At 44.4% G+C, this 26,990-nt stretch overlaps 1 protein-coding gene across 1 annotated transcript; it reads left to right on the forward strand.

Moving 5' to 3' along the window:
• The first annotated feature begins 208 nt into the window (after positions 1 to 208).
• LOC309879314 (histamine N-methyltransferase-like) lies at positions 209 to 14,782 on the forward strand. Its single transcript, XM_082762867.1, has 7 exons — positions 209 to 257; positions 2,699 to 2,893; positions 3,327 to 3,379; positions 6,342 to 6,449; positions 9,695 to 9,825; positions 10,379 to 10,472; positions 13,577 to 14,782. Exons 2-7 carry the CDS (start codon positions 2,757 to 2,759, stop codon positions 13,930 to 13,932), a joined length of 879 nt encoding a protein of 292 aa, XP_082618993.1. The 5' UTR covers positions 209 to 257; positions 2,699 to 2,756; the 3' UTR covers positions 13,933 to 14,782.
• Positions 14,783 to 26,990: the final 12,208 nt, after the last annotated feature.

The raw sequence follows: 26,990 nt of genomic DNA on the forward strand, positions 1-26,990 counted from the left end.
GCAGAGGACCTTCCTCATTTCCCCTTTCTACCCTTTCCCCCAACATTTTTCCAGCTGGTGACCTGGGACAAACCACACAGCCGGATCCCTCCACTCCCCGCTGCCTCAGCAGCCACATCCCGGAGATCAGATCCCAAAGAGGACCTCATCCCGGCTGGGGGTGGGACTGGAGGCACTGCAGCGGTGTCAGCACGGCAGGTCCCCAACACCCAGGGCACCGTGCCGAGGGAGCTGCTGAACCGGGCACCACCACACACGTAAGTACCGGGACGGGCTGCGTGGGCATCGGCTTCACTGGCATCCAGCAGCATGAGGGCAAACTCACTTTCTTGCCAGAGGTCATGCTGATGGTGTAAAAGAGTTCGTCAGTGGGTTTAATCAGTGTTAATTCTGCCACTGCTGGTGCAAACCTGGTCCAAACCACTGCAGCATAAGCACAGAAACAGCTTTTGAAGCTGCAGTCCTTTTAGGAAGCTACATAAAAATCTGGGTCATCACTGAAGGGAACATGTCCAAATGAACATTATTACCCCAAAGTTTCTATATCGTCCCGATTTAAAAAAAAAATAAAAAATCATTTTTTTCTCTCTCTTTTTTTTGATTATTATTATTTTCTTCATTTTTAAAGTTAACTAGCCGCAGTTTAAACAGCAAAACACATAATGAAATAAATGGGGCAAATTCGAGCAGCCAAAAGCAGAATGAAATAAATGAGACAAATTCCTCGAACTGCACCTAACATGAAAATGAATCTCGGCTGTTTGTTAGAGACTGCCGAGCCGGGGGTGGGCAAATTAAATCACAGGAAGCACGGGGAGTTGGACAAGAAAGGCTGATTATCTAAATCTCCTCTCATTAACTGCAAAATATTTTTTCGAGATGGAAGGCAGTAAAATATTTCAGCAGCAAGTGCCAAAGCCTCTTTGTACATATAAAGTGAAAAGCACGGAGCTGAGCTGAGGAATGGGTAAACAAGGATGCTACCGCTTGCTTCTTGGGCTGGCAGAGTGTATTCTCACCCCGTGTACAGCCAGGTGTAGGCATCCTTACTCTCTGAGGCAATGTCTGTGCTTGGTTTCCCCAGGTTAATGCTGGGGATTCTGGTGCTAGGCACCTGGAAAAGAGGTGGTGGCTGCTGGTGGGTGGTTGAGAGGGCTCGGGAAGGTCTGCCTGGCCAGACAACGTCACAGTCTCTCTGTGCATGTCCCCTGAGTGATGGCCCTTCAGGTAATGGAGTCGATTTAGCTGCAGTTTGTTGGTCTGTCTTTCTAATATGCAGGCTGGATTGCCTCTCTTATCTAAGGAAGCCAGACTCGTTAAATCAGCCCCAGGCAGGCTGTGGGGGGGGGGGCTCAGCTCCATGGCCAGGGGGCCCCATTGCCTTCCCCTGCCTCATTGCGCCAGCCAGCCCTCATGGGCATCTGGGAGTGAGCAGTTTTTAATGCTCTTCTGCCATCTTTTTCACCTTCTCTGATTAATGCACACAAGTTTGCTGTGTGAGAGGGGGTGGGACGCAGGAAGGGTGCTGTGTCTGCCCTGGTGGTGGTCCTTACGAGGAGATGCTGCTGATGGATGGCATGACACGGTGGCAGCCTGTGCCCGAGCTCTGGAGCAGCACCTGCTGTGTCCTCAGATAAAGAGGTGCTGTAGGAGTGCCTCCTGCTGGAGTCCTTAGCACTTGGGGAGCTGCAGCTCACGGGATGCAAAAATAAAGCCTTGTCACGAGCTGGACGTTATTTTTGGCACCGGTAGAAAAGAAAGCCGAGCAAAGCCAGGCAGCTGTTGTTACCATTGAAAAGAGACAGAAGTCCAAAGAGAGCAATAAAAATAACCAGGGGGGCTGGAAGGGGGCTGGCCAGGGGAAGGGAGGAGAGGGGGAAGTCACAGGCTGGCCCTTGTGTGTGGCATCTACAGAGGGTTCCTTTTCCTCCTTGTGGGTGAGGACAAGACCTGATGGACACCAGTTGTGGTTTTGGTCATTCCCAGCACATGCCTGGTGGTCCTGGGGAGCACCCACTGCCTCCCTGGCTGTGGGTGTCTCCCTGTGCCACGTTTCTCACAGCATCCATTCCAGTAAGCCACGTGGCTTTCGGGAAGTAACTGCTTTGCTTGTGGGAATTGCACCATTATCTTCAGAGGAATTGAAAATTACCGAGTGCGTTTTAAAGGGTTTTATTGTTTCTACCCCACTGCCAGCATTGTCTTTAATCACATCAAAAGATTCTCTATATATAAAAGAAAAAAAAAAAAAGAAAAGGAAAGGAAAACATGATAAAGACATCTGCTAGCATCTCTGGAGAAGTGTGCTGCTCTTTCTTCTAATCCAGGCCAAGCTTTCCAAGCCTCACCATGCCTTCAAGGACTAGGGGAATTTTTCTTTTCCTTGGGAGGTGTCTCAGGACCCTTTCACTGGGTAGTAAGAGTGCCCTGTGTCAGCACAGTTAAAAAATGCTGGCATTTCCTTTGCAGAGATTAACCATGATACATTACCATTTGCTGCTCAGACCTGATTTATGGTTTCTATCGCAACATTGCGTAATATTTCTTTAAGCACTCCGTCCCTAATGTAAATTAGCTGGCGGAGGATGGGAGCAAAGTCCTGTGCTTGACCGTCACCTCCCTGTTCAGCCACACGAGATGCCCTGGCTTTATCCCAGTGTGTACTAAGCATTGTTTGCTGTTCCTCCCCTGGGTGCAGGGGATTGCTGCGGAGAACAAACCATCCCCTCACCGTGAACAGCCTCCCGAAACTCGGCATGGCTTCCTCCATGCGGAGCCTGTTGTCCGACCCCAGCAGGTACCTCCAGTCCTTCCGTGTCTTTCTGGCGAAGTCGACCGAGCACCAGTGCATGCAGGAGTTTGTGGAGCGGCAGCTGCCCGGCGTGCTGGCAAGGTAATGGGGAGAAAACCCTGCCCAGTGCTTGGCATGGTCCCGTGGTGGTGGCAGGTGGCTGCTGGTGGCCTCGGCCACCCCCAGGAGGGGAGGTTTCGTCTGCAGCACAGAGCCTGCCTAGCAGGGAGGAGATAAGGCTGGGTGGTTTCTTTGCGTGCAAACTCACCCCGGATAAACCTTGACACATGAAAAATGCAATAATACACGTGGAGACCTCTGCAAATTGCCCAAATCACCAGAAATTGGTGTGTCTTAAGAGCAGAGGTCTGAATCTGAGCCTGCCTGCCTGCTCATGGGTGTGCATGTACCTGCACACGCTGCTTTTGGGTCTGTCCTGCAGGTTTTAATTCCTAGCATCCCTGGCACTTCGCGTAATGCATGCAACCCTATCTGCTGGGCAGTTCTGCTAACATTTATAAATAATGTTTTGCAGTATTGGACATGGGAAGCCTGCAATCAATATTCTAAGTGTTGGTGGCGGAGCAGGTATGCCGTGAGCTTCACTGTTGATAAGCTTTAACCTTTTATTATTTTTTTTTTTTGGCTAGAGGATTGCAAGTTGCAGAGAAGAGTGGGGAGGGAAGGAAAGGCTTTTCTCAAGAAGTCCTCTGCAGGGGGCAGAAGGAAGTGGCCATAGAGTAAAATCAGCTTGTGCCCCACACCCTGACTCTTGCGTGTCCTCCAGGAGAAACCTTCTTCTCCACATTGCCCCTCGAGCTCAGAGAGGCTCCAGCTGCCCCTTGGGTTTCTGTGCCACCCGCTGACGGCACAGGGGGGGGACACCGCCAACCCTGCCTGTACCTAATTGTCTCCATCCCACCCTAGCAGCACCTCGCAGTGTGTTTCCATCCCTATGAAGGGCTGAGTGTCTTCTGGCCAGGTCTCACTGGGATCTGGGGGATCAGGAGAAGTACGTCTCTTTTCTGAAGTCAGCTGGGTGGAAAAACAATACCAACAGCAGAGAGTGTTTCTCCTCATTAAATTCTGGCTTAAGTTCCCTCTTAATTAAAGCCTGTGTTTCCTAATTCTGCTCTGCCCGTTAAGCCATTAAACTAAATTTTTTTACAAACAGTTAATTTATTTTAAGTGCTTTAGTCATAACAACTCCAAATACTAATCTCAGCTTTGTTAATCTCTCCTAATAAGTAAAAAAATAAATGTAAGGAAATGGTGGGTGTTAGTTATAAAACAGACAGTGTGACAGAGCAGGAGCATTTCTCTCTGAGCGAGGAAAACCATTCCTCTGACACAAAAAATACTGCTTTTAAGAGGAACACTTTGCTTGGTTAGTGAGGTGCTTCACTCCCTAACCAGGGGCACTCCAGCCTGGCATGGTGGATGTGCAGTAAGGAACCAGCAAAGCCCATTTCCCGGCTTTCTCGTCCCTGCTGCAGGTCCATGGGGACCTGGGCAGGAGCAAACCTAGGGGATCCAGTTCCCCTACCAGATGCCAGCCCCCGTGGCCCCATCCTTGCACTGCACAGGGAGGCAGCACGGAAGGCAAGGATGCTTTTCTTCCACTTTTCCACCTCCTGTGCACTTTTTCCACTGTGAGAAAGAAGCAAACCATTTAACGTAGCAAAATATCCCATTACCCCCGCCCATCTCAAGCTCCTGCCTTTGCCTACAGCCTCTGCCTTATTAAGTTCACACTCCAGCGCGCAGCACTCTGTACCTTTAAAAACCATAAAAGTCATCAGCGCCGCTATAAAGCAGCAACTGTGCTATAAACTATCCCGTTACGTAAAATGTTTAATTAGAAACTTAATGGCGAACATAGTGGTAGCCTTTAAAAGGTAATTGTGTTGGAGAGTTTAAATAATTCGGATAGCCTAATTGCCAAATTGTTGATAATGCAAGCTGCCGCAGATTTGACTGTAAAATGCCTCAGGACACTTGTTTGCATATAAAAGAGCTAACCAAAGTCAATTAAGGCTGTGGATTAAATTATGAATCAAAGTTATTTTTTTTGGTTAAAAACAATACAAGGGTGGTTTGGCCGCAGAGGAGTGGAAGGAAATATATTAACTTACCTGCATATGGAAATGGGAAATTCAATTATTATTTTTTTTAGTCAGGACCTGTGAAGCCCTTTCAAAGGGCTAATCCATTTTATAGAAAGTTGGTAAAGAAACCAAAAATAAAAAAAATGTTGCAGTAGTAACTTCCAAATTCTGTGTTTCCAGAGTTTACCACAGCAGCCTGCAAATGACAGACTTTCCTCTGAATTTCCTACAAAATACGGGGTCTGCAGTGATAGCGAAGCCACAGCTATTTATGCTAGTTCAGAAATTCGATTTCCCTTCCCTCAAAGAATGTGCTTGCCCAGATGTCACATAAATTTTGGTGTTATTAGTTGCTTTATGAAAGACATAAGTCTGAAAAGATTGAACTTTTCCTCACTTTTTATGTGAAATTCTCGGGGCGTAAATGAGCAGGTGAGACCCTCGAGGCGCAGTGTCTCGTGGTGGGGCCAGGAGCAGGCAGAGAGCTCCTCATGGTGCGAAGGACCCTCCAAGGGAAGGACCATGTGCTGGATTGAGCTCCAGGGTACACATTACAGCTGGCATGGCTCTGCTTCTTCTATTTATTCTTTTATTTATTCTTCCATTGTCTTTTTCACCTAAATTTATTCCGGCAGAATAAGCAGAAGCAAGCCCTGCAAGAGGCAACCAAGCCAGCCCCATGCTGTCCCCAGACCGATGCCTCAGTCAGGAGCATCATCTCCCTGAGCTTCCTACATGGCAGATGGGGAGAGGTGGCCAGGAGCGATGGCAGCTCTGTTTAAATTTAAAACCTTACATGTATGGGTGCTTCCACTGGGAGAATAATTGCACCTGTCCTGCATGGTGCCAGGGGAGAACTATTCTGTACAAAAAAATACAGTCAGGTCTGGGGTATTATGTAAAAATAGATGGTATGTGTATTGCTCATCCTATAGAAAAAGTCACAGTATGCTAAATCTGGACAAGAACATGTTTTTCATACTTCCAGTGTGTTTACATATTCTCCTCTTCCTCACCCCCATGACACGTTAACCACTGAGGCTGAAATTTTATTGTTGACACCCTGGTGAGTTGTGACCATCCAAACCAGTACCACTGTTATAAATGGCCACCATGGTCATTTAGCATCTTCCCCAAGAGGTTTGGCCGTGTCTAGAAAGCACAAGGTCACACCACCCACATGACTGTGTCTGGTTTCCCTTGGCACTGCTGGTGGTGGAATAAAGATAGTTGGGACTGTTATTTATTTTATTAGATCCTACAGCTCTGCCCTCAGTGGTAATCTGCTGAGAATTCAAAGAACCTACATGTACCTATGGAGTGTATTTTCAGTATCCAAAGGGCAGGAATCAAACTTCAAAACTGGCCTTCTGGTGGTACTGGAGATGATGTTTGCCTGAGATTTGCTTTCATCTCTTGTGCGATGTTGCCTTTTTCCCTAGGAGAGATTGACCTGCAGATCCTCTCAGCTGTACAAGCCAGATATCCAGGGGTCACCATCAACAACGAGGTGGTAGAGCCAAGTGCCGAACAAATCCTCAAGTACAAAGGTATTTTGACATTAAATAAATTAAATTTACATTAAGTACTCTAAATGCATTAAAAGAGTTGAATGCTGGACGACCCCACGTTCAAAGGCTTTCTTGCCAGAATTGGCTCTTAAAACTTAAGAAAGTTATTATTTTATGCTTTTCTGACATCATTGCTTTTCTACATTTGCTTTCTCACTATAATCTTTGTCTCTTACACTGCAAAGAACTCAAAGAACATGGCAAAAGCTTGCAGGTAGGCAGACTTCAAAAGCTAAGCAACATGGAAAGTGGTGTGTGACTGTATGGGAACAGAGCAAAGACCTTGTATTTCAGAAAGAATTCTCCTTCAGCTTGCACCGAGCTGGGATCCTGCAGCAACACTGATTTTAGTGTCTCATGGTAATTCTCACATATCTTAAAACAGTTTCCAAGTAGCTAATCCCCACAGTGTGAACTGCGTTATTTTGATTTAGAAAACATTGTAAGGAAAGCGAGCTTGATAGGGAAGGTTTTTTGCTGTGTGTCTGCTCTCAGTGGCTTAGAGTTCATTTCCTTCCACCAGCCTGACAATCTGAGCTATGCTCATGGGAGAAACCAAAGCATTTTCCAAGGACAAAGGATAAGGAGGGGTGCTTTGGTTAGATTGTCCTACAAAATGAATGTTAAATATCAGTCCACAATTTGATTACGTTGCTGGTTTATCACTGTATTAACACCTACCAGGCTTTACCTAGCGTGTAATTATGGTCTTGTATGGAGGTTACACCCATCACATCATATAGGCCATGAGAAGCCCTGGGCAGAGCCCAGCTCGCCAGAAAACAGCGGCTGAATGGATGTGGCAGTAATGAATGAACCTCATCAGCAGTCTGCATTATTGGAAATGCTCCAGACCATAGTAAATACCAGATTATAAAACCACATTGTAAATCTTACTCTTACTCTTTCTAAGGTCCTTGAAAACAAAACATTCCCAGTATGAAACCACCTGAGGAAGATAAAGGGGAAAAAAAAAAAAAAAAAGCAGCAATCAGAGGAAATGCATCATTTCTTGATACCTGTCTCTGTGTTACATGGACCTGAAAAGGTAGCTTCCCAGCAGCTTTTATGTTGTTCCAGACTGAGATGGTAAAGACTGGACAGAAGAACATTTTCGCTGTATATTGGAGGAATTGGGCACTAGATTCACTGGCTGCAACCAATTAATTGGCAGTCCTGTCCTATTTCAGGGAGTTTTGTTCCAGTAGGAAGTTAAAGAAAGTATAAGATGTTGTCCTTATTTTAAGTTTTATGCTAAACTAGAAATGAAATATTCATCTGAATTTCTTTCTTTAAACTTTCTTATTTGGTAATTAATCACGTCCCCAGTAGGTATCATTAATTAGGTTTCTGAGCCCCTTTTCCGAGGAGAATTGGAAGCATTATCTGTGCCTCTGAAGATTCAGTAGCTATGTTTTCTGCCTAACCAGCTGCTGTCTCCTTGGGAAGGAGACGCCAGGCTCACAGGAGAAATTTTCTTCCTGGGACTGACAGTGATGGCAAAATGAGCTTTCTCCTAGGCCATGCCATATGCTGGAGGCTCTCCTCATAGTCCTATGTCCAGTCTCTGGCTTTCCTTCTGTGCCAAGGTGAAGCCCCTTGGTGACCATGGCCGTGGCTTTGGTGGCACCACGACAAGCCGTGCTGCTGATGCCCAAGCATTACAGTGCGGCTGCGCTCAGTCCAGCACCAAGTCAAGGGCGTGCAGATGGCTTCTGGCCAGGATAGCAATCTGGGTTGTAATGAGGATAAAATTTAAGGAAAACTTTTCAAAGCTGTTAGGGTGATATGTTTTGGGTTCGGATGAATCTTCAGGCAGCAACTTCCCATAATCAGAATGAGTTTGTCCTTTCTGAAATGTTGGCTTTAAAAGCCCACTTTGGCATGCAATTCACTTCCCTTCCTAGCGTCTCCTTGCAGACTGCCTAGCAATTGAGCTGGAGCAGATTGCACCAGATTATGTGTGATGGTGATATGAACTGCTGCTGAAGCAAGCCCGAGTTTATAACAGCAAATTAAACCTGAACTGCAAGTGCTGGGGCCAGTGACAGATAAATGGAAGCAAGCAGAGCAGCGGCAGCAGCAGCAGAAAGGGGTGGCCCATTTCCGTCCACAAAAGAGAGGAGATAAGCACTGATGGAGCATTTCTCATCTCTCTGACAGGGATATATCCTAACAGAGCCCAAAAGGAGGAACATTATGATTAACGGAGTAAAGGCACTGGTGTTAGCAAATCGTGTTGTTCTGAGCATGTGTTCTGTAGCTAAGGCTCAGTCTGCCTTTGGGCCATTTAAGTTTTAAATTTATGTTAACTCCAGTGAAGCACGGGAATCGCATCAGGGATAGCTTTGTCCTGGAGCAATCCTGAGCCCCAAGCAGGCGCACAGCAAGATGAGCTCCATATGCCAGCAGATGGACATTTGTATTCCAGCATCTCCTAAAATGCAAAATCATCCCTCAGTGTTGCTGCTATAAAAGCAACAAAATGCAGTGGTGAGCCAGGCCTCTTGGTATAACTTATGCTTTGAATCCACTCCTCCAGCTCTCGGCTTTCATCTGCCATTGGATGTGCATTTGCATCAAGGTCTGAAAACACACCACGTGTCACTCTTTCTAAAGTCTTGCTCTAAATCACTGTTATCCCTTTCACTTGAAGTGGTTGACCAAAACTCTGGACTTTTGAAAATCTCATTTATTTGAACACAGAAGCAGAAGCCCAAGGTCAGCAGATGGGGCTTTGCTCATGAAGCAAAACTCTTTTCCCTTCATCCCCATGATGCTCTCCCTGCCTGAGCCACTTGTTTTCTCTGCTCTTTTCAAGCTTTTAATTGTGCTTGTCTCCTACACAGCCCCTTTAATCAATCCTCAAGCTCCTGTATTTATTTAGTCAGTGGCTGGAAGACCCTTTGCCATGGCAAATGGAGCTTGAACCAACCACGAGAAAGATTTTAATTTATTTTTTTAATCAGGTAAAGACTGGAGGAGACCAAATGAGGGTGCAAAAGGGAAAGAATCAGACCCTCTTAAGGTTTCACCTAACAAAGACCTGGACAGCCTTCTTCTCACACACAGCCTCAAGGTTTTAAATATTCCACTGCTGTGTTAAATTGGTAACAAAACACTTTGCCTAAATATGACTTTTGGATGTTATTAAAGCTCTGAATGGAAATCGATCCCATATTTGCAATTGAGATAACTCTGTCCTGTCTTCTCCCATATTTCAGAGCGTGTGGCGGCGACATCAAACCTCGAGAATGTAAAGTTTACCTGGCATAAGGAGACAGCTTATGAATATGAAAGTCGAATGAATGCAGAAAAGAAGTCTAAAAAATGGGACTTCATTCACATGATTCAGGTAAAAGTCTGCAGAGTAGCTGTTGTCAGAGATTTGGTTGTTTAAAGTGTGCATAAGGTATGTGACCTCATTATCCACTCTAAGGGGGAGACAGGTGAGTTTATTTCTCTGTAATTTAAAGTATTTAAGCAGAAGTGAACTGCAAAAAAATGAAAGATGAGTTACAGCAAAGCAGCTTTGAGCACGGTAGTCCTATTAACCAGGATGTGGGCGACAGTCAACTAAAAATACATTTTAACTAGTGTTTTCAAAGCTCCTTGTCCTCTCTGTGAAACTGCCTTTGTATTCCCCAGTATACCGAAGCCATTACAAGCCATCCTCACTGCTAAGGGAGGCAAACCTTTTTATCCCAGGTTAATGAGTGAACACAAGCTCAGTGCTGGGGATGGGGAGAGCAGACCCGAGCCCATGGGGCTGTCCTTGCCAGCAGGCTGGCACCCTGTGGATGGACCTTGGCACCCCGCTGCTCTCCTGTCAGGGTTGCTCTGTGGTACAAGTTATAATGTTCTCTAGGATCCCAGCATGTCTCTGTAAGCATTTCTGCTCTTCCCAGATGCTGTATTATGTGAAAGATGTCCCAGCAACTATCCAGTATTTCCACAGCCTCCTGGAAGCACAGGCAAAGCTCCTCATCATCGTGGTGTCAGGTGAGAGCTGCTCCACAACACACTCAGTGAGGCGAGAGCCGTGGGCACTTCTGGGGTCTTTGCGAGTTCAGCACAGGCTGGCAAGAAAACAATATGTATTTTTGATTTAAATACCCCTTTATTGAGTAAATGGTGCCCATTCATCTACAGCTATGGAAACCTGCATCTCGTCTATATCTGCCCAGCTCTGTGCTGCAGGTTGAAAAGCTGAAGGCTCTGTGAGGCAGTAAACCCATGCCATGGGCACTAAACACCTTTCTCTCACCTTCTACCTTCTCCCCTTCCCCTTCCTACAGCCAGGCCAGTGACAGAGCAAGAGCTCCTTTAGCCTCTGCTACAGCTGTTCCCTGTAAAAGGCTCTTCAGTCTGGGCACAGCATTGTCTCACTCCTGGAGATGTGCAGCATTAAGCAAACAGCTACAGCAGGGCTCGGCTGTGCTGTACAGCAGGTGTTAGAGGACATATGGCTCATTTTCTTCTCAAACTGCCCATCTCCTTAATATAGTCCTTTTGGGTGGAAAACAGCATTTTCAGGCTGTTTGAGAACTGAAAGAAATGCTCTGTGGTCAATCCAGGAGGAAATGGTATGCTAGAAATATGGAAGTAGTGGGGTCTGTTTTGACTCTAGAAAGCCTTTAATTTTCCTCATGTAAACTATAGACATTTTAGTTGTGTAAACAGTCACATTCAACAATTTTTTTCAGGGCTGTTAAGTACCATTTGTTCAGAAGTGTAAGCTATTTTTTTTATTGAATTTGGACATATCTGCAAACTGCCATGTATTTGATGAAGTTCCCCTCCCCCCCCCCCACTTTTTTTTGTCTTCATAAAGTGTCCACAGAAAAAGGGCACTTCTCCAACCTGAATTTATTCAAACAATTTTTCTCCAAAATGATTTTGCTTTAAAGCAGTACACTACAAGAATTTTGTATTTTAAATGATCTGAGTTATTGTTCTTGTTGTTTGAGTAATGAGAATAGATCACAGTATCAGTTTATTGCTGATTACTTGCCTGTAGTTAATTGAAACACTTTTCCAGTTGCTTAACCTGTCCCTCTGGATATTCATGAAATGTGAATACAGGGAGGAACACATGTCTATTCAAAATTAATTTGATTAAAAAATTGAATTTATGAAAACTATTTGAAATCCTCCCCAGGCCAGGCGGTTCTTTGTTTTCTCATTCCTCCTGTTTCTTCTCTTTGCACCTTCAACTCATGATGCCCCACGGTTGCATGAATAATTTTAGCTCTTTTGCATTCAGACAGAGCAGGTTAGACATACAAGTGGCTGGTAATGGCTGTTTCTTCTGCAGATACAGTTAATGGATAGGGTGGTGTCCCTGTGAAAATCAGAATTAATCTCAATAAGGTGGGACATGATAACACGTCTGGGTAGATGTGTCAGTTATAGAGAAAGAGGGCAGCAAGGGGAATTGCTAGGTCCGACAAGAAAATGGGAGAGAGGAGAGGAGCTCAGAATAGCAGAGGGGAAAGGAGGGGAGAAAACCTTGAGGGAAATAAGTGTGTAGAGAAGGGAAGGAAGAAGCTGCTACCAAAATGAGCACTGAAGCAAAAAGAGGTAATGGAAGATAAGCACAACAAAGCTCATTTCAAAAAATGAAGGTAATGTCGTCTCCAACACAAACACATTAGGATATGTTAATTAAAAACCATTCTGGGAATAGGATTGATAGGAGAGGGTTTGGTCAGTCAGTGAAGGTTGCAATGCCTCCTGTTCCATCCCTGCCAGGAGAGCAGGCGAGTTGCAAGAGCTATATGGTGTTATTTTTAACACATTTAAAAAATGTGTTTACATCGCCTTGAAAACAAAAGTAGCGCCATATGCTGAGCCTATCGAGAGCTATTATAATAATGCTTCGTTCAGGTAGTGTATAATTGCTCGGCTCAGAGATGGCACTGAGTCACACAACACTGACACCAGCAAATTTTCTGCAATTAGCGCTCTGCATTCAATTTCCACCAGGTGAAAGAAAATATTGTAGCCCTTCTAAACACCAAACTGTTTATTTGACTATAAATAACTGTTTGCAGATAAAGCATTTGCAAAACCGCAGAGCAACTGGTTTTAGCAGTTATGGAGATTTATAGTCATAACTCTCAAGAGCTGCTCATTAGGCTCAAAGTTATTTTCATCCTGTCCAGTCATTCTGGGTGATCCTTTTATAAATGGCTTGTAGCAGAAGTGCTGAAACACAGATCCAGGGTGAAGGAAAACAACGAAGTGAAGATGTATCTGGGGAGGTTTTAGCTTACCCAGCTGGTTTTCTTTGTAAAATGTCCCTTGAGAAGAGGAGTGAGCATGTGTGTGGGCTTAGCATGGGCTCTCTTCTGGAGGTGCTTGCAGTGCTACAGGAGCCTTTTCCTTCCTGTCTCTGCATTTCTGAGCAGCCCAAATAAAACACAGCCCAGACATCCTTCTGGCACCACTGGGGAGGCCTGCTTGGGATGAGGGGAGCCCTGCTCACTGCCCGTGCCTGACAGCCTCTGACCATGGTGGGAATGAAGGCTGAAGGCCAGGACAATGGATTTTTCCACCACATGTCCAGCTGCATGGTTAATGTGACCAGGGTTTTGCACACCATACATTTCATGTTGCAGGTAGATAGTTTACTGGCAATAGGTATTTTAATGAAGCTCTCATGTAGCTCAACCAAAAAGTACTTGGGTGAAGGAATGGGAAAGTATTTGGTCTGCCAAAATGGTGGATGATTTAAACTTAATAGCTTAAATCAATATTTTAGTAAATAGCTGGTGCTTAATATGTGTACTATAGAAGCATACCTCTCAGAGATATCAGCCACTGCAATGGCACACGTGCATGGAATAGAGTTGGAGCACATTGGGAGAGGAAGGGGGGAAGATTGCATGCACTGAGCTGGGGGTTCAGAAGTAGCTGTGGGTTGGTGACATGTCCCTCATCTCCCACAGCCCCAGAACAGAGGCATGGGGCAGCCAGGCAGCCACCTCCCCTCTGCCCCAGGACATATGCCCCATCTCTGCGGACAGCTGCAAGATAAAACAAACGATCAAAAATTTGTTCAAATAGTGTCTGAGTGCTTTTTGTTATGGTTTGTCTCTCAGAAAACAGTGGCTGGGAAACGCTGTGGAAGAAGTATGGATCTTCCTTGCCTTTAGATGATCTCTGCACTTACGTGTCCTCTGCTGATATCAAAAGGATGCTGGATTCAGCTGGGCTGAAGTACCAGCTCCACGAACTCCCATCCAACATGGACATAACCTGCTGCTTTACTGAAGGGGACAAGGATGGGGAGTTGTTGCTGGATTTCTTGACAGAAACATTGGACTTTGCTAAAACTGCTCCTCCTGAGCTAAAGCATCAGATAACGGAAGAATTAAAAAAGCCTGGATGCAGTGAAAAAAGAAATGGGAAGGTGCTGTTTAATAACAACCTGAGTGCAATAGTGATTGAGCCCTGAATTAACACATTTTGTTTCTAAAACATTGTTTATAAATGGATTAGTTTACTTCTACTTAGTTTACTTCTTGTAGCCTGTTAAGAAATCATTACTAACATCTGTTGTTATACATGAACTTTAATAGTGAGATTAATTCTGTACTGATCTACGAACCTGTAACTCAGCAGTAAATTGTGCTTTATCATATGGATGTTGTGTAATCAGATGTAACTTGGACCATCAACTCAAACACTGCAGAAACCAGACCACTTCCTCTGGCTGATGGATAATAGCCATCAATACATGATTAGGTCATATTCATTTAAAAACCCTCTACAGACCAAATACACAATGTTCAGCTTCTTGGTGACTCTTGCAAGATGCCATAAAAGTGATTTGGGTACCAGGTACATACTGGTACTGCAAGAGGGAAGGGTCTGAAGGTGGTTGTGGCACAGGAGTGGTAACAGTCAACCTCAAGAGGTGGATTTTGCTGACAAGTCCTGATGCAAAGCCTTGGTTAGGAATCAGCTGCTGCTGTTACACGGGGCCTTTTCTAATTTTTAATTAAACGCACAAACCATCTGGTTGTAGCCTCTAACTAGCCTGGCAGCAATGGCCGTGCATGCCTTGTGAGATTTCTAGCTTGGAAGATGTAAAAATAAACCCTGAAGCCAAATGACAATTTTCAGTGGGATTTGTTTCCTTGCCAGTGGAACCACATCAGGTCGGTCTGCCCGGCACATGGTGCAAGGGGTCCAGCAAGAAGGTGTTTCTCCTCCTCAGCCCCTTCTCTTTGCAGGGCTGTCGCTGCTCCCAGAGCTGATGCATTTCTTTTGTTGAGTGATTTCATGGGTGTAAGAAGTTTTGTGCTCTCTGCGGGGCACAATGCATAACAGAATACAATACAGTTGTTGAATGACTTTAATAGCGTGAATACTCGGTGTATCCAGTGAGACAGGTGTGATTTCTGCCATTGAAAGAATTCGGTCCAGGGTATAAATGGTTTATTTAGGCAATGCATTAGCAGCATGAAGTCATGTTTTAGTTTTGCATATACATTTCTGAAACAATATATATTATTGAAGATTTGAAGTGATTTACAAGAGAATGCATCAGGCACTAATAGCCATTTATACTCATTTCAGAGTGAATTATTTGAAACACACAATTCTCCTACTGATCAAATATTAATTCCAGTGTGTTTTAGAACATTTCCACAATATTTCTCAGCTGTTGAGCTGAAGAAAATCTATTGCCACTTTTACTCAGCCCTATGCACAGATTCTTGCATTAGGAGACCTCGGCATATCTGTAAGCTGCTACAGTGATGTGCCAGTGAGGGAGAGAAAGAAAATCTCTCATTAGGACAGATTCCTGCATGCATTTCTAATGGAAAGCACATTAAAATTTACAGTTATTTCCATAGCTCTTTTGTGTTGTCAACGACCTCTTGTTAATGGTGCTTGTGGAGGCAGTGACCTCTGAATATTGCCACACAACCCTGTCAGAAGTGACGTATCTTGGGGAGGCACAGAAATGCCATAACAAAAGGAAAAGCTGAACTACAGCCAGCAACAGGATGCACATGCATGGCCTGCTGTTTTATGGTTAACAGAGGTCAAAAACACCAGAAACAAATGCTTTAGAGTTTTCTGGGGAGTTTTGTTCCAAAGATTTGGCAACGGTCCCACCTCTTGCCTGAGCAGGAGAGAGCAAGGACAACAAAGAGGATCTGGGGAGAAAAGAGGATGGTATGGCCAGAAAAAAAAAAAAAAAAAAAAAAAGATTCAAAGGATAACAAAAGGAGTGTTTCCTGAGTGTATGGTATTACATGGGGGGCTTTTTTAAAAGCAGATTTCACTAGGGAAAAGGCACTTTCACCCCAAGCTGGAGAAGAAAACTCCTTATCTACTTTGGGAGGGCATCCTCTGCCATGACTTTGAATTGTAAGGATAACTTCATTAATAAGATGAGGGTGGCGGTGGGAAATGCAGTGAAGTCCATTCTGCGTGTGCAGCTGCTCCTGTTGAGGGGCTGGGGAAAAACTGAATTAGAATAGCACCCTTAAGGGATACATTATTTTTAATTTTAAATTTGCAACACACACACTTCCAAGAAGTAAGTGCTGCAAGTATTATTTAGCAGGAAATGAGTGTGCGGAAGGACAATTTTATGCTCATTTGACCATAAAAAAGAAGGAGTTTTTGTAAATCTCTCAAACGACTTCATAATAGCCTGAAGAGCCACATTTTCATGCGAGAATCACCCTTAATTGTACAGCAAGATGCTGCTGCTCCAGAGCATGTCTGGGGAGTCCGGACCCACTACAGACTTCGATTTATACGGCAATTTTGAGCTTACCTGTGTGCTTTCCACACTGAATTAGTTGTTTTCCTCCCCAAAAGCCTGTCTTATCTCATCCTGCAGAACTTTCTTACAAAGGCAAGTGTCCAGATCTTGCTCTTTGCAAACCTGTGGAGGCCAATGGGCCAGGTCTGCCTCACTCACACCCCTATAAGGTGAATGTATACCTCCTAGAGGGATTTTTTATGTGCTCTGTGCAGAGGTTTACTGAGAGCAATGGCCTTAAACTGGCATAAATCAGTTTATTTACTTGTTTACTGAAACAAGAAGGGTATAAGGCTACTTGTGTTAAAAGACACACCAGTAAGGCTCCTCCTGCATATTCTTTGTGCATGGATATCCCTTTCTGGCTGAGTAAGTTTTAGATATGAAATGCAAACATTTTACAGAAATACGGCTCAGCGAATATAACCCTTAACATCGTATCTATATGTGCCTTTTGTCAGAGTTGGTTCTGAAAAATTAAATAAATAACAAAAATAAAAGGAGAGACATCCTTTTTTCCTTTCATCTCACAGGTACATAAGCTTGGACTGAACAGATTATGTTATGGGTTCAGGGGTAAAAGCTAGAGGGAGAGAAAAGGAGGAGGAAGAGGATGAGGATGAGGAGAAAGATGAGGAGGAGAAGGAGGAGGACAAAGAGGAAGAAGCAGAAGAGAGGGGAAGAAGAGGAGAAGGAGAAGGAGGAGGAGAAACAACTCTTCATGCAAACAGCAAACCCAGCAGAAGTGGGGGTCCTGATGCTGTGCCAGGTCCTTTCCATGGGGGGTTTGCAGGGCAGAAAGGGGTCAGCCCCGTGTTGGTGGAGGAGGCATCGCTCCAAGCGATTGTTCCACATAGAAGGGCTGGGGGAAAGAAAAATGGGCAAGGAAAAGACTGAGGTCCTCTGACAGAGCCTGGTCTTCACATGTACATCCCTCCCACATTGCATACATCTGTGGAAGCAGCGTCAGTACTGTGCCTTTAAATCATACCTAGAAAAATACTCTTGCCGCTCCGTTAATTACAACAGCAAACTAAACAAATGCACTTACAGCTCAGTTGCTGTCGCCATTTCTGCATCGGCGTAATTCATGCTTGCAACCCATGATAGGATTTTTAATGTCATTACACAGTAGGGCAAAGTCTTCATTTTTAATAAAAATACAAATGCTAAAATGAAATGGATTAATATCTAATTTTACATCTTCATTTACATGATGTGCGAAATTATCTTAAATATTTGTTATGGATGGAGTGGCTTTCCACCAATTTAGGCTTTTTTCGAACTGGAGAATGTTAACATAAATTGTAGCATAAATCATTGCCTTGTAGAGTACCAGAAGGCGCATATAAAAACCCATATCTTTACTGCACATATTTCCCATTAACCATAATCTATTAGTAATTGAAGTTCATTACAAATTCTTGTAGACTTTATTGCTATCATGCTGCATGACATAGTGAACCTGGCTTGCATAACAAGAAGTCCTTGCTGGGAAATATCCTATTAACAATGACAGTGCATTTGTCATTGCGATAATAAATCCAAGAGCTGCCTGTAGATTATAAATTATTGCGGCGCCATTTCCACTGTTGTAGTTTAAAAGTTTTGTCAGCACTTCCATTTTAAACCCCTGCTTTTCAGGGAGTTATAAGTTGACCATAAAAATCTGCAGTGAGCTGAAACTCAGCTTACAAGGTCTCAGCCCGAGAGCACGTTTCGTCCCTCAGCACCATTCCTATTTCATCCACGTGAAAATCTTAAAAGCCGGAGCCGTGTTTCTGGAAGATTTTGTCTACTGCATTTGCTCAGCTTCTAATTGGAAAAACAGGCAATCTGACAAGCAATTTGTCCATAATCTTTCTTAAGATTTTGGTGTAATTTAAAAATATAGCAAGACAAAAAGATGGGAGCTCACTGAGTTTAGCGGCTGAAAAAGCCTCAGACTTTCTCTGCAGGACTTTGGGGGGACACTGGGCAAGCCTTGCTTTTCTTCAAAGGAGAAACTGAAGAGGAATGATGTTACCCATATGCCTTGCAAAGGGGTTTTAAGGATTAATTACTAAAGTTGAATTTCTGGCATCCACTCAAGCCATCCTTCATCATGTCTATGCAATTCTTTGAGCTCTATATAGGTTTTAAGTGTTATTAAAAGAAAATTGCCATAGAGTTGAACTTCAAGTGTTAATTATGACTCAAGATATAAATGACATCAGGTCAAACCTTTCCCAATTTAACTCCGTAATTGACTTCAGCTCGCTACACCAGGGGAGATCTAGCTAGCTGAATGCATCTGTCTATCATATTTCTCTAGTGCCTATAGCAATACATCTAATTAGCTGGACGTAACCATTATGCCTCAATGGCTCCAAAATATAGTAGGATTAAGCCTTTGCCTCCCTGAAAACACCAGGAAAACCTTCCCTCCCACCAACAGGGCCAGGTTTTCACATCATCCTTCAATTCATGCTCTATCTTGCAGTACTGCTTGTGTTTTCATGGGGTTGATAACAGATTTTGCAGAAAATACAGTGATCACCTTTCCACATCCATAGCATCTTTCACCTCAAAATGCCCCAAATTGCTTTAAAATCTTGATATGCAAACCCAATTCACTTACTACTGAGGTGAAGCAGCCTCCTGGGTGAGATTCAGCAGCTGTTGACTGGATCATGGCCCCATTTCACAGCAGTTTACAGCAGGATGAGGAAGAGGCAGCTGTCAGCAGGGGAAGCAGCAGATCCGAGGAGCAGAAAGCAACTGCTGGGGCTGGCACCCCACCAGGGTGTGGGCATTAACACATCTCCTCTAGACAACATTGCTGTCAGCTTGATGCTTTCCCTCTTCCTTGGAGGTGGAGCAGAGGGATGTGGGGCTGGTCCACAGGGACGTCTCAGGATGACCCAGCAGGTTTGACAGATCACACCAGGTATTAGAACAAGGCCTTGAAACCAGCTTTAGTGGTGCAGTCCTACCTGTTTCCTAGTGCCCCATCATGCTGGGTAGTGCCCCATCATGATGGGTAGTTCTGCAACCCATAAAGTCAGCCTTCATTGGTTTGTATCTCCCAAGACCTCATGCTCAAGTCTTCAGAATGTCTTTGCACATCGAAAGACACTTCACCACAGGCCTTCACTACCCACCAGTCTGTATGACAGGCAGAGCTGGATCTGATGGGTGAAAGGGAAAAGAAGGTATCTTCCTTCTTTGCTTTCATGCCTCTTTCCACTCCCAGGTGAATGAGGATGGTGGCTAACAGAAATGCACAGATCTGTTGCTCCAGGGTGGTCCTGATGTGACTCAGGATGGTGCTGTTGTTCAAGAGTGGAGGACTGCTGTAAATGAGCATGGTGAGTCATGGATTTCTTAGTTTGGTGTATTCTGCCTGAATTATCAAGCCTCTAGCCAAAAACAAACAAACACCAAACAAATGCAAAAGTAATCAAATAACGACTTGTTGAATTTCCTAAACCATATCATCCTTTGGTGATGTCATTCCTGTGTTGAAATCCCTAAACCTCAATTGTATCATGCTTTCCCACTCTAATAGAATAAGACCTAACATTTGAGACTCTTAATGCCATAAATACTTTTTGATGTTTTATACCAGGGTGATTTTGCAAAAGTGTCAGCGAGATATTTCCTTTGGTGAAGATAAATAGAATATTTTCCAACAGATATAATTTCTTTGTTTTCTTAAAGAAAATTAAATGACGTTTTTTGGAGGCTGTTCTAAGGATCTGGTATGTTACTGCGGATCCTGGCAGAGATGAATTAGTGGCTGGAGTATAGGTGATCTTGCCAAAAATGAATAGCAATGCAATTTATCATATGCTTCTGTAATTTATCTCATGACTATATATTAGATTAGATAAAGACAGAAAGACACATGAACTGGATGGACTGGACTAACATTGAAAGCTTACAACTGCTTTTATTAAGGGTGACAGGAAGATTTCTGTTGCCCACATTGCAATCAGCATTTGGCCTCACATTTTTAATTTGCTTTGATGTCTGATCTTGTCCAGCAACAGGAAAAAGCTAACTCATCATTAAAGAGTTTGCTAACCACGTATGCTAGTTCATATCCAATACAAATGTGTTCAACATATATTTTGTATTTGTTTAAAAATTGTAAATATATATTAAAAATTGTAGAAGCTTAAAAAATAACTGCAATAAGCAGCTGTGAAACAGCTACAGTCATTACATGCTACACCATTTTCAACGTAACAAAACAACGGTTTATTTTGTCCCTTTCCAACAAAATCCATGCTTCAAAATCCACTTTTCATACCCAATCAGTCTGTCTGTAAGACAAACAGTCTGCAGCCCAGAGTATTTACCTACACACAGCAAAAAGATGTGCTACACTGCCTACAAATTCTGTAATACCACCAGCTACCTTCTTTGGGCTCGTTGCAAACCAGTGATTGATATCTGTTCTTTTGCATTGCTTCCCTCTCATATCTCTTTGTCCTGCTGCTATAATCGATCACAGATTTTTCCATCAGGCTTCATGTCAGATTAGGACAGTGAACATGACTTGCTTAGAACAAACTGCTTCAAAGCACACCAAGCCAAGCTCAAGAGCCGAACTGCTTTAAAAGTTTTTGGGGCATGTCCATGAGTGCCATGCACTGTCAGGAAGTCAGTAGCACCCTTTGATGGTAGGGGTTTGGGATCGCTCCTCTATGAGCCTGCTGCAGTCAACTCTGCCACCTCAGAATTGGTATTTTAAATAATGAGCCTTGCCCAGGTCGTCATTTTCCTGATTCAGAAAGAAACGACTGCTCAGGAGTCAATGTCTGGATGTGGCAGGATTTGCACGCATATTCTGTCTGGGAAAAAGTTACACAGGCACGTGCAGCTTTTGTGTTTGGCACTTTGTGCTCGGTATCAGGAACAAAGAGGAATGAAAGCAGGAACAACTTTCTCTGCTCTGCACAGAAAATCTGTATTTGAAAGATTCACTGTGCCTAGTCTTCATAGGATATCAATTTCTGACTTTAAAAACTCTTTGGGGATTGCTGCTTGTTTTCATATTACCTAGCACAATTGAGTCCTCAGCTTGGTTGGTGGTTTTTGGGTGCACTTGTAGTAAAAATAGCAAATAATAATAACAACAACAACAATAATAAAGCCTCCCAACATTAACAATATTAAGAAACCCACAATGCTAAAAGCCTGTACTCTGGCAAAGGCAAGGCAGTGCAGCAGAAATTTGACAGTATTTCTGGTTCCTACAAGTCTGGGCCTGGCAACTCCTCCTGCCACCCCACAGAGGCTTTGAGGCTGTGTCTGGAGACAGCACTTGCTCTAAGGCAGAAGCTGGAGTCTGCTGGGAGGTGAAGATCCATGGCCAAAGAAATCTGAGGTTTCTTGTCTTGCAGGTGGGCCTCACCTCCCCTAGCTGAACAGTTGTTTTAAAGCTTGGTGAGCTGGCCCAAATGGTAGAAGAGGGTAACCCAAATTACTCAGGGAAACCTCATTCTGGCTTGATTTATTGGAGAGGGTACAACTGCCCTGTAGCAAGACAAGGGGCACAGATGTCCTGGTGTACCATTCAAACGGCTTATTGATGTGTAGGGTCATCCATCACACGTTGCTGTAGGTCCCAGGCCAACACGTATAAAAGGCTGCCTCACAGCAAGCGCAGCCTCCTCAGCTCCCATCTGCCCAATCCAGCCCTTTTAACATTGCTAATTACATCCCTGCTCATTACCAGCTTGGCTACAGCTCACCTTAGAGCTGTGCCCATATGATGTGCCCAGGGGTGGCTTGTGCTAACGAACAAAAGAGACACGGGGTCTCAGTCTCAGAGCCTGTTTTAAAGCCCGGGAATTATTGCTGGCTAAGCTCAACCTCTGGATGATTGCACTTCCATTTGGAAGGCAGACATGCTCTATGACTGTGTTACTTGTTTCTATTTTTATGTATTTTTTAGTTAAAATGAGAGGTGCTGCAGTTCAGTTTCTCGTGTCTATATGGCTACAGGTGAGCGTTGTTCTGGTTATCCCCCTGCAACACACAGCTCTGCATCCCTCAGAGGAGCTCCAGGGCTGCAGCTCAGGGCAGGAAGGTGGCCTGGGCCATGCCAGGAGGCTGAGGACAGCAGGATGAACTGCTCACACCTGTGTGTGGCTAACGTTGAGCAGGTGAGTTGATCCCTGATGGTTTTAGGACCTAGGTGTGTGTTTGATCCTTAAGCATCTTCACGCTCAGGGGACTTACAAGACTTCTGCTGGAAGTGGGTGAGCAGGACAGGGCAGTGTGATCTGATATTCACTCAGAGAGTGCAGAAGAGGATGGACTGGAGGGAGCATTCGCCTTCCCTGGGGGAAACACAGTCCTCAGAGGAGGCTTGGGAGGCCAAACCTCCCACAGCAATGTCCCCACTGCCAACATGGGTGGTTTGTACAAAACACAGCTGTGCTTAGGAAACATGTAGCAAGAGACACACAGTGCCAGTCTCACCAGTATCTCCATGCCAAGCAGCCTGATTTTAAATTACTTTTTGGGAAGAAATGGGCAATTCCAGTTTTAGATATAAGAGCTCAATGGTGTAATGCCTTTCAGTTGTGAACCTCACACTGAGAGCAGCACTGTGGGAGCTCTGGCAATGCACGCTCACTTGCAAAGCAGAGAAAATAGATGTGGTGTCATCATGTGGCTTTTGGAGAGAGTTGGCACTGGTCACCATTGTGGTTTTAATGGAAATAGCAGGTAAGTCAGAGGGCAAGGAGTGTGCATAGGAGGGAAGGGGGAGAAGTCTCAATGTTTTGGTCTGTTGGGCCATGACACCTGGCCAGTGCCGTGTAGTGACACTCATCCAAACCCTCCAAAAAGATAGGCAAAACCCCCAAAGGCAATCCTAACCTCAGAGCAGCTGGTAGATATAAAGCGATGGCTGTGATTTGTATAAGAAATATCAGCTTTTGCCTACCAACTGCCACGCCAATGCTGAAGGCTTTGGAGGCTCACAGCCATGGTGAATATTGGGGATGGGGATGAAGGACAGGAAGGTGACAAATGTTCAAAACTCAGTTTAGGACACCTGATAAAAAGCCTTTGTGAGTGCTCTTTTAAAAATAACAGTGTGTTTCTGGTTGTATCAACATAAATGGAGTAACAGTGTAACAGAGTTTTAATTGTGATTCCTCTTTTACTTTCCTAGAAACCATTAAAAATTCATGATGTGATCAAATGACTCAAGCTTACAAAATACTTTCAATTTTATTTTTATACTCATTGTGTCTCTTTCTTAATTTATAGCTACTGAGATAATAGACAAAGCCAATCTTATCATTTACCTCCATCTGATATTATGAAAGTGCTAATTTAAAAAAGGTTACCTAGAATCAGTGGGAAACTTTGATTTCTGTCATTAGCATATTGAAGTCGAGCTTAGAAAAGGTTTCTTCCCTGAAACGCGCATTTTCTTAAAAGCTGCTCAGTGCCCATAACCATTCTGCTGATCTCGAAATATGGTCCCCTCACAGGCCAGAGCTAACCTGTGCATATGAAATGAGCTCAGCTTAATGTTGTGTTAAAAGAGTTTGGTCTCTGGAGCAGTCGCTCTTCTTAATAACATGTAATCATATGCCATCTATTTAGTTTTCATTTAACTTGCCCCATGCAAGCAATGAATCCAGTTTAATTAAATGTTCTTTTAAACAGTGAAATGACACTGGTTTGTAGTTTAAAAAATCTATACGCCACAGGGCACCCTCAAGACACAAAATCCTAATAAAGAGGATGTAAGACGTACAGCTAATAATACAGAGCAAGTTTGACATTTGCAGGGTAATTTAGTGAAACAAGTGCTTCCTTACAGGCTTTGTGCAGGATCGTGGTGACTGCAGGACCATTTAATAGAAGATGAAGAGCCATGTTTGTAATAACGCTAATAAACTAGTCTGAAAATTAGCCTACCATGCAGTAAAGGGATGCTGTGAGTGTATGAAAATACTGTTTGGTAACAGCATGAAAGGTTGTCAAGAAGTGCAAGAAGTGGAGAAATGCACATGAAAATTAAGGGATCGCAAATGGGGTGCAGGAAATGGGCACCGTGGGCACCTCAAGAGAGCTTAAAGTAGCCCTGAGCTCCTGACAACCAGGGGAATGTTTTTTAGCTCAGTGAGTGCTTAGCTGGGTATCCCAGCAAGGGGAGAGGACAGGCAATGAGCCCCTTGCCTGCAGCTCCCCAAGCAGCCCATTGCAGAGTTGCCTTTCTCAGTTAAGCTGAATCTGGTCTAACCCTGGCCAGGAATTCAGCTCTTCTTCTTTGAAGGGCAGCATAAGGTGGAAGAAAAAAAATGAGGCAGAAATGAGTGAGAAGCGTTCGTTTTTCTCCTTTAGAAGAATTAGGACCTTCAATGAAGTAAGTATTAGGGCAATGAAGAAATAAACACTAAAAGCATCTCACTCGGTAAAACAAAAGTGCTTGCTAATATATGCAGTGCACCTGGAAATGCCCATTTGAATAATTACAAAAGGGAAAAACACCGGGGAAACAAGCAAGCATGAAGACAATAGCCATTAGAAACAATATTAAATTAAGCACGCCTTTTGAGATCCACAAATTCACTGATTAAATTGTGCATTACAAACCCTGCCTTGACTTCACTTAGTTGGAGTCCTGGAGCGAACCTGCAAAAACGTGAAAGCAGCCGCTTGATTTGTGTTGAGCAGCAGGAAGGGCTGCTCCCAACTTTGCTCAGTTATAGGCTTTTTCAAGATGTAAAAACAAACAAACAACAACAAAAAACACACTTGTTTATTTATTTATTTATTTATTTATTCATCGGATTACAGCTGGCAGAAGGTACCACGCTCCAAACAAGGGCAGAATAAGGGCACTTCATGCCACACAGCATTAAGCTTGGCACGTGGCACGCAGCCTCCCAAAATCAGCAGGCTTTTTCTCATTGACCGAGCAGCCTGGGAGCATGGCCTGGCACCAGCTTCTTACCCTTCATTTATCAAAAAGCAAAGAATTTTTTGCTATAGGATTTTTTTTCTTTTCTTTAGTCTATAGGAAAGGGAATTACCTACTGTGATTTCTGCCTCTCGGATGTTCCCACCCCACGGACAGCAGCCAGGAGCTGTGCTCCAGGGCTGGCTCTATGAAAGCAATCCAAAGCACATACACATCTGTGTGTCTGTTCAAAGGAAGGGCGGAACAGAGATCGAGAGATACCCTTTCTGTGACAAAACAGCATCCTCTCAGAGACATGAGAAATGAGTGACAACAGGGTTATTGTTATTAAGTGTTTATTGGATTGCAGGGCTGTTTATAACCATTTTCCTATCTTTGATGAGGTTTCCAGGGATTATGGAAACTCTCCCAGTTTCTCCCATTCTCTCAGAGATCTTCTTAGGTTGACCGTGGGAGCCAGCAGGCTCTTCCAACTGCTTTTGTGTCATTACAAACTGAAAGCAGCACGCAGCCTCCACACACTTCTCCATCCTAAGAAGGGGGCTCTCATTCACCAGAGAGCCCAGGTAGATGCTGAGGGGTGAAAGTGTCGGAGAGCTCTTTTCTAGCTAAGACCCTCTTGTAGCAGCCCACCCTGCTCACAGCCTGTGCTCCTTGCTCTCCCCAAACCTGGGAGATGCTGCATGCGCTGCCCAAGGTCACTGCCATTTGAGGCAGCTTTATTTCAGTTTTTATCTTTATTTAGTGGGAAAAAAAGACCTGAATCATGATCGCTCATTGCTGCTTCTATCCTCTCAGCCCCTCTCTGCTTCCCTGTAGGTAGAGTGAGGAAATTCCTGTGCTGTGCTTGCTGCTAGGGAACTGCCTGACATCCTTCCTCCCCAGAGAACTGGCAGGCTGCGTGGTTCAGTGACAAACAAGGACCAAACACCTCAAAAAGAGAAGAGCATCAGCTGCTTTGCTCAGATGTCCTGGACGCCAGTGGAAACATGCTCTGAGTGAGGGACACAGCCTCCTGCTCCTGCAGGGAGCGCATTCAATAGGACAGCTCCACGTCAGGCTTTGTAATTAAGACTGGCATAGCCCATAAAGTGACACATAACATATTAAACACCTTCTGCGCCTTCAGAAGAGCAGGCTGGGTTTATGGATGGAGACTCGTGTGGCCCAGCTGCCCCAGGCCATATGGTCACTGCGCTCCTCGCTGTGCTGCCGTGGGTTGGGTAGCACAGCAGGGTGGTGGCTGGGACATTGGTGTGGGCAGGGAGCAGAAGCACATGGGAGGGAGAAAATGATGCTGGCCGGACAGAGCGACGTGCTTTCCCTGGCAGCGGTGATGGACTTGGTTCAGCTCCTCAATTTGTGACAGGCAGAGCAGCCAAAATAACTCTATGCAAAATAAACAGCTGAGAGCAGATGAAAATAGAGCTAATAATATAGTCATTAGGAAGAGAGCCAAAGCACAAATAGCAGTGCCTAGTGTGAAAGGAGAAGTCAGAGAAGGGAAATGACTGCATTCACCCTGTGCTGCAGGAGGGACACCAACACTGCTCTGTACAGCATCGCCCTGCCTACAGAGGCTACAGCCCTGCAAGCGCAACTTAACCTTGGTGCAACAAAGGAGGGGGTTAACAACAGCAGAGAGGTCGGGGATGTTTTCTTGCTTGGTAGCCAATGTTTCTGCTCCATCTGAGGTCAGGCAGCATATTGCTTTTTACCCTCAGGTGAGAGCTAACAGTAATGCAGCTTCTCAGCTTGCCATTCCCAGCACCTATTTGAGCTGTGC

The sequence above is a fragment of the Aythya marila genome (genome assembly GCF_965140915.1).
Source record: "Aythya marila genome assembly, chromosome: 6".
In the NCBI taxonomy this organism is placed as follows: Eukaryota; Metazoa; Chordata; class Aves; order Anseriformes; family Anatidae; genus Aythya; species Aythya marila.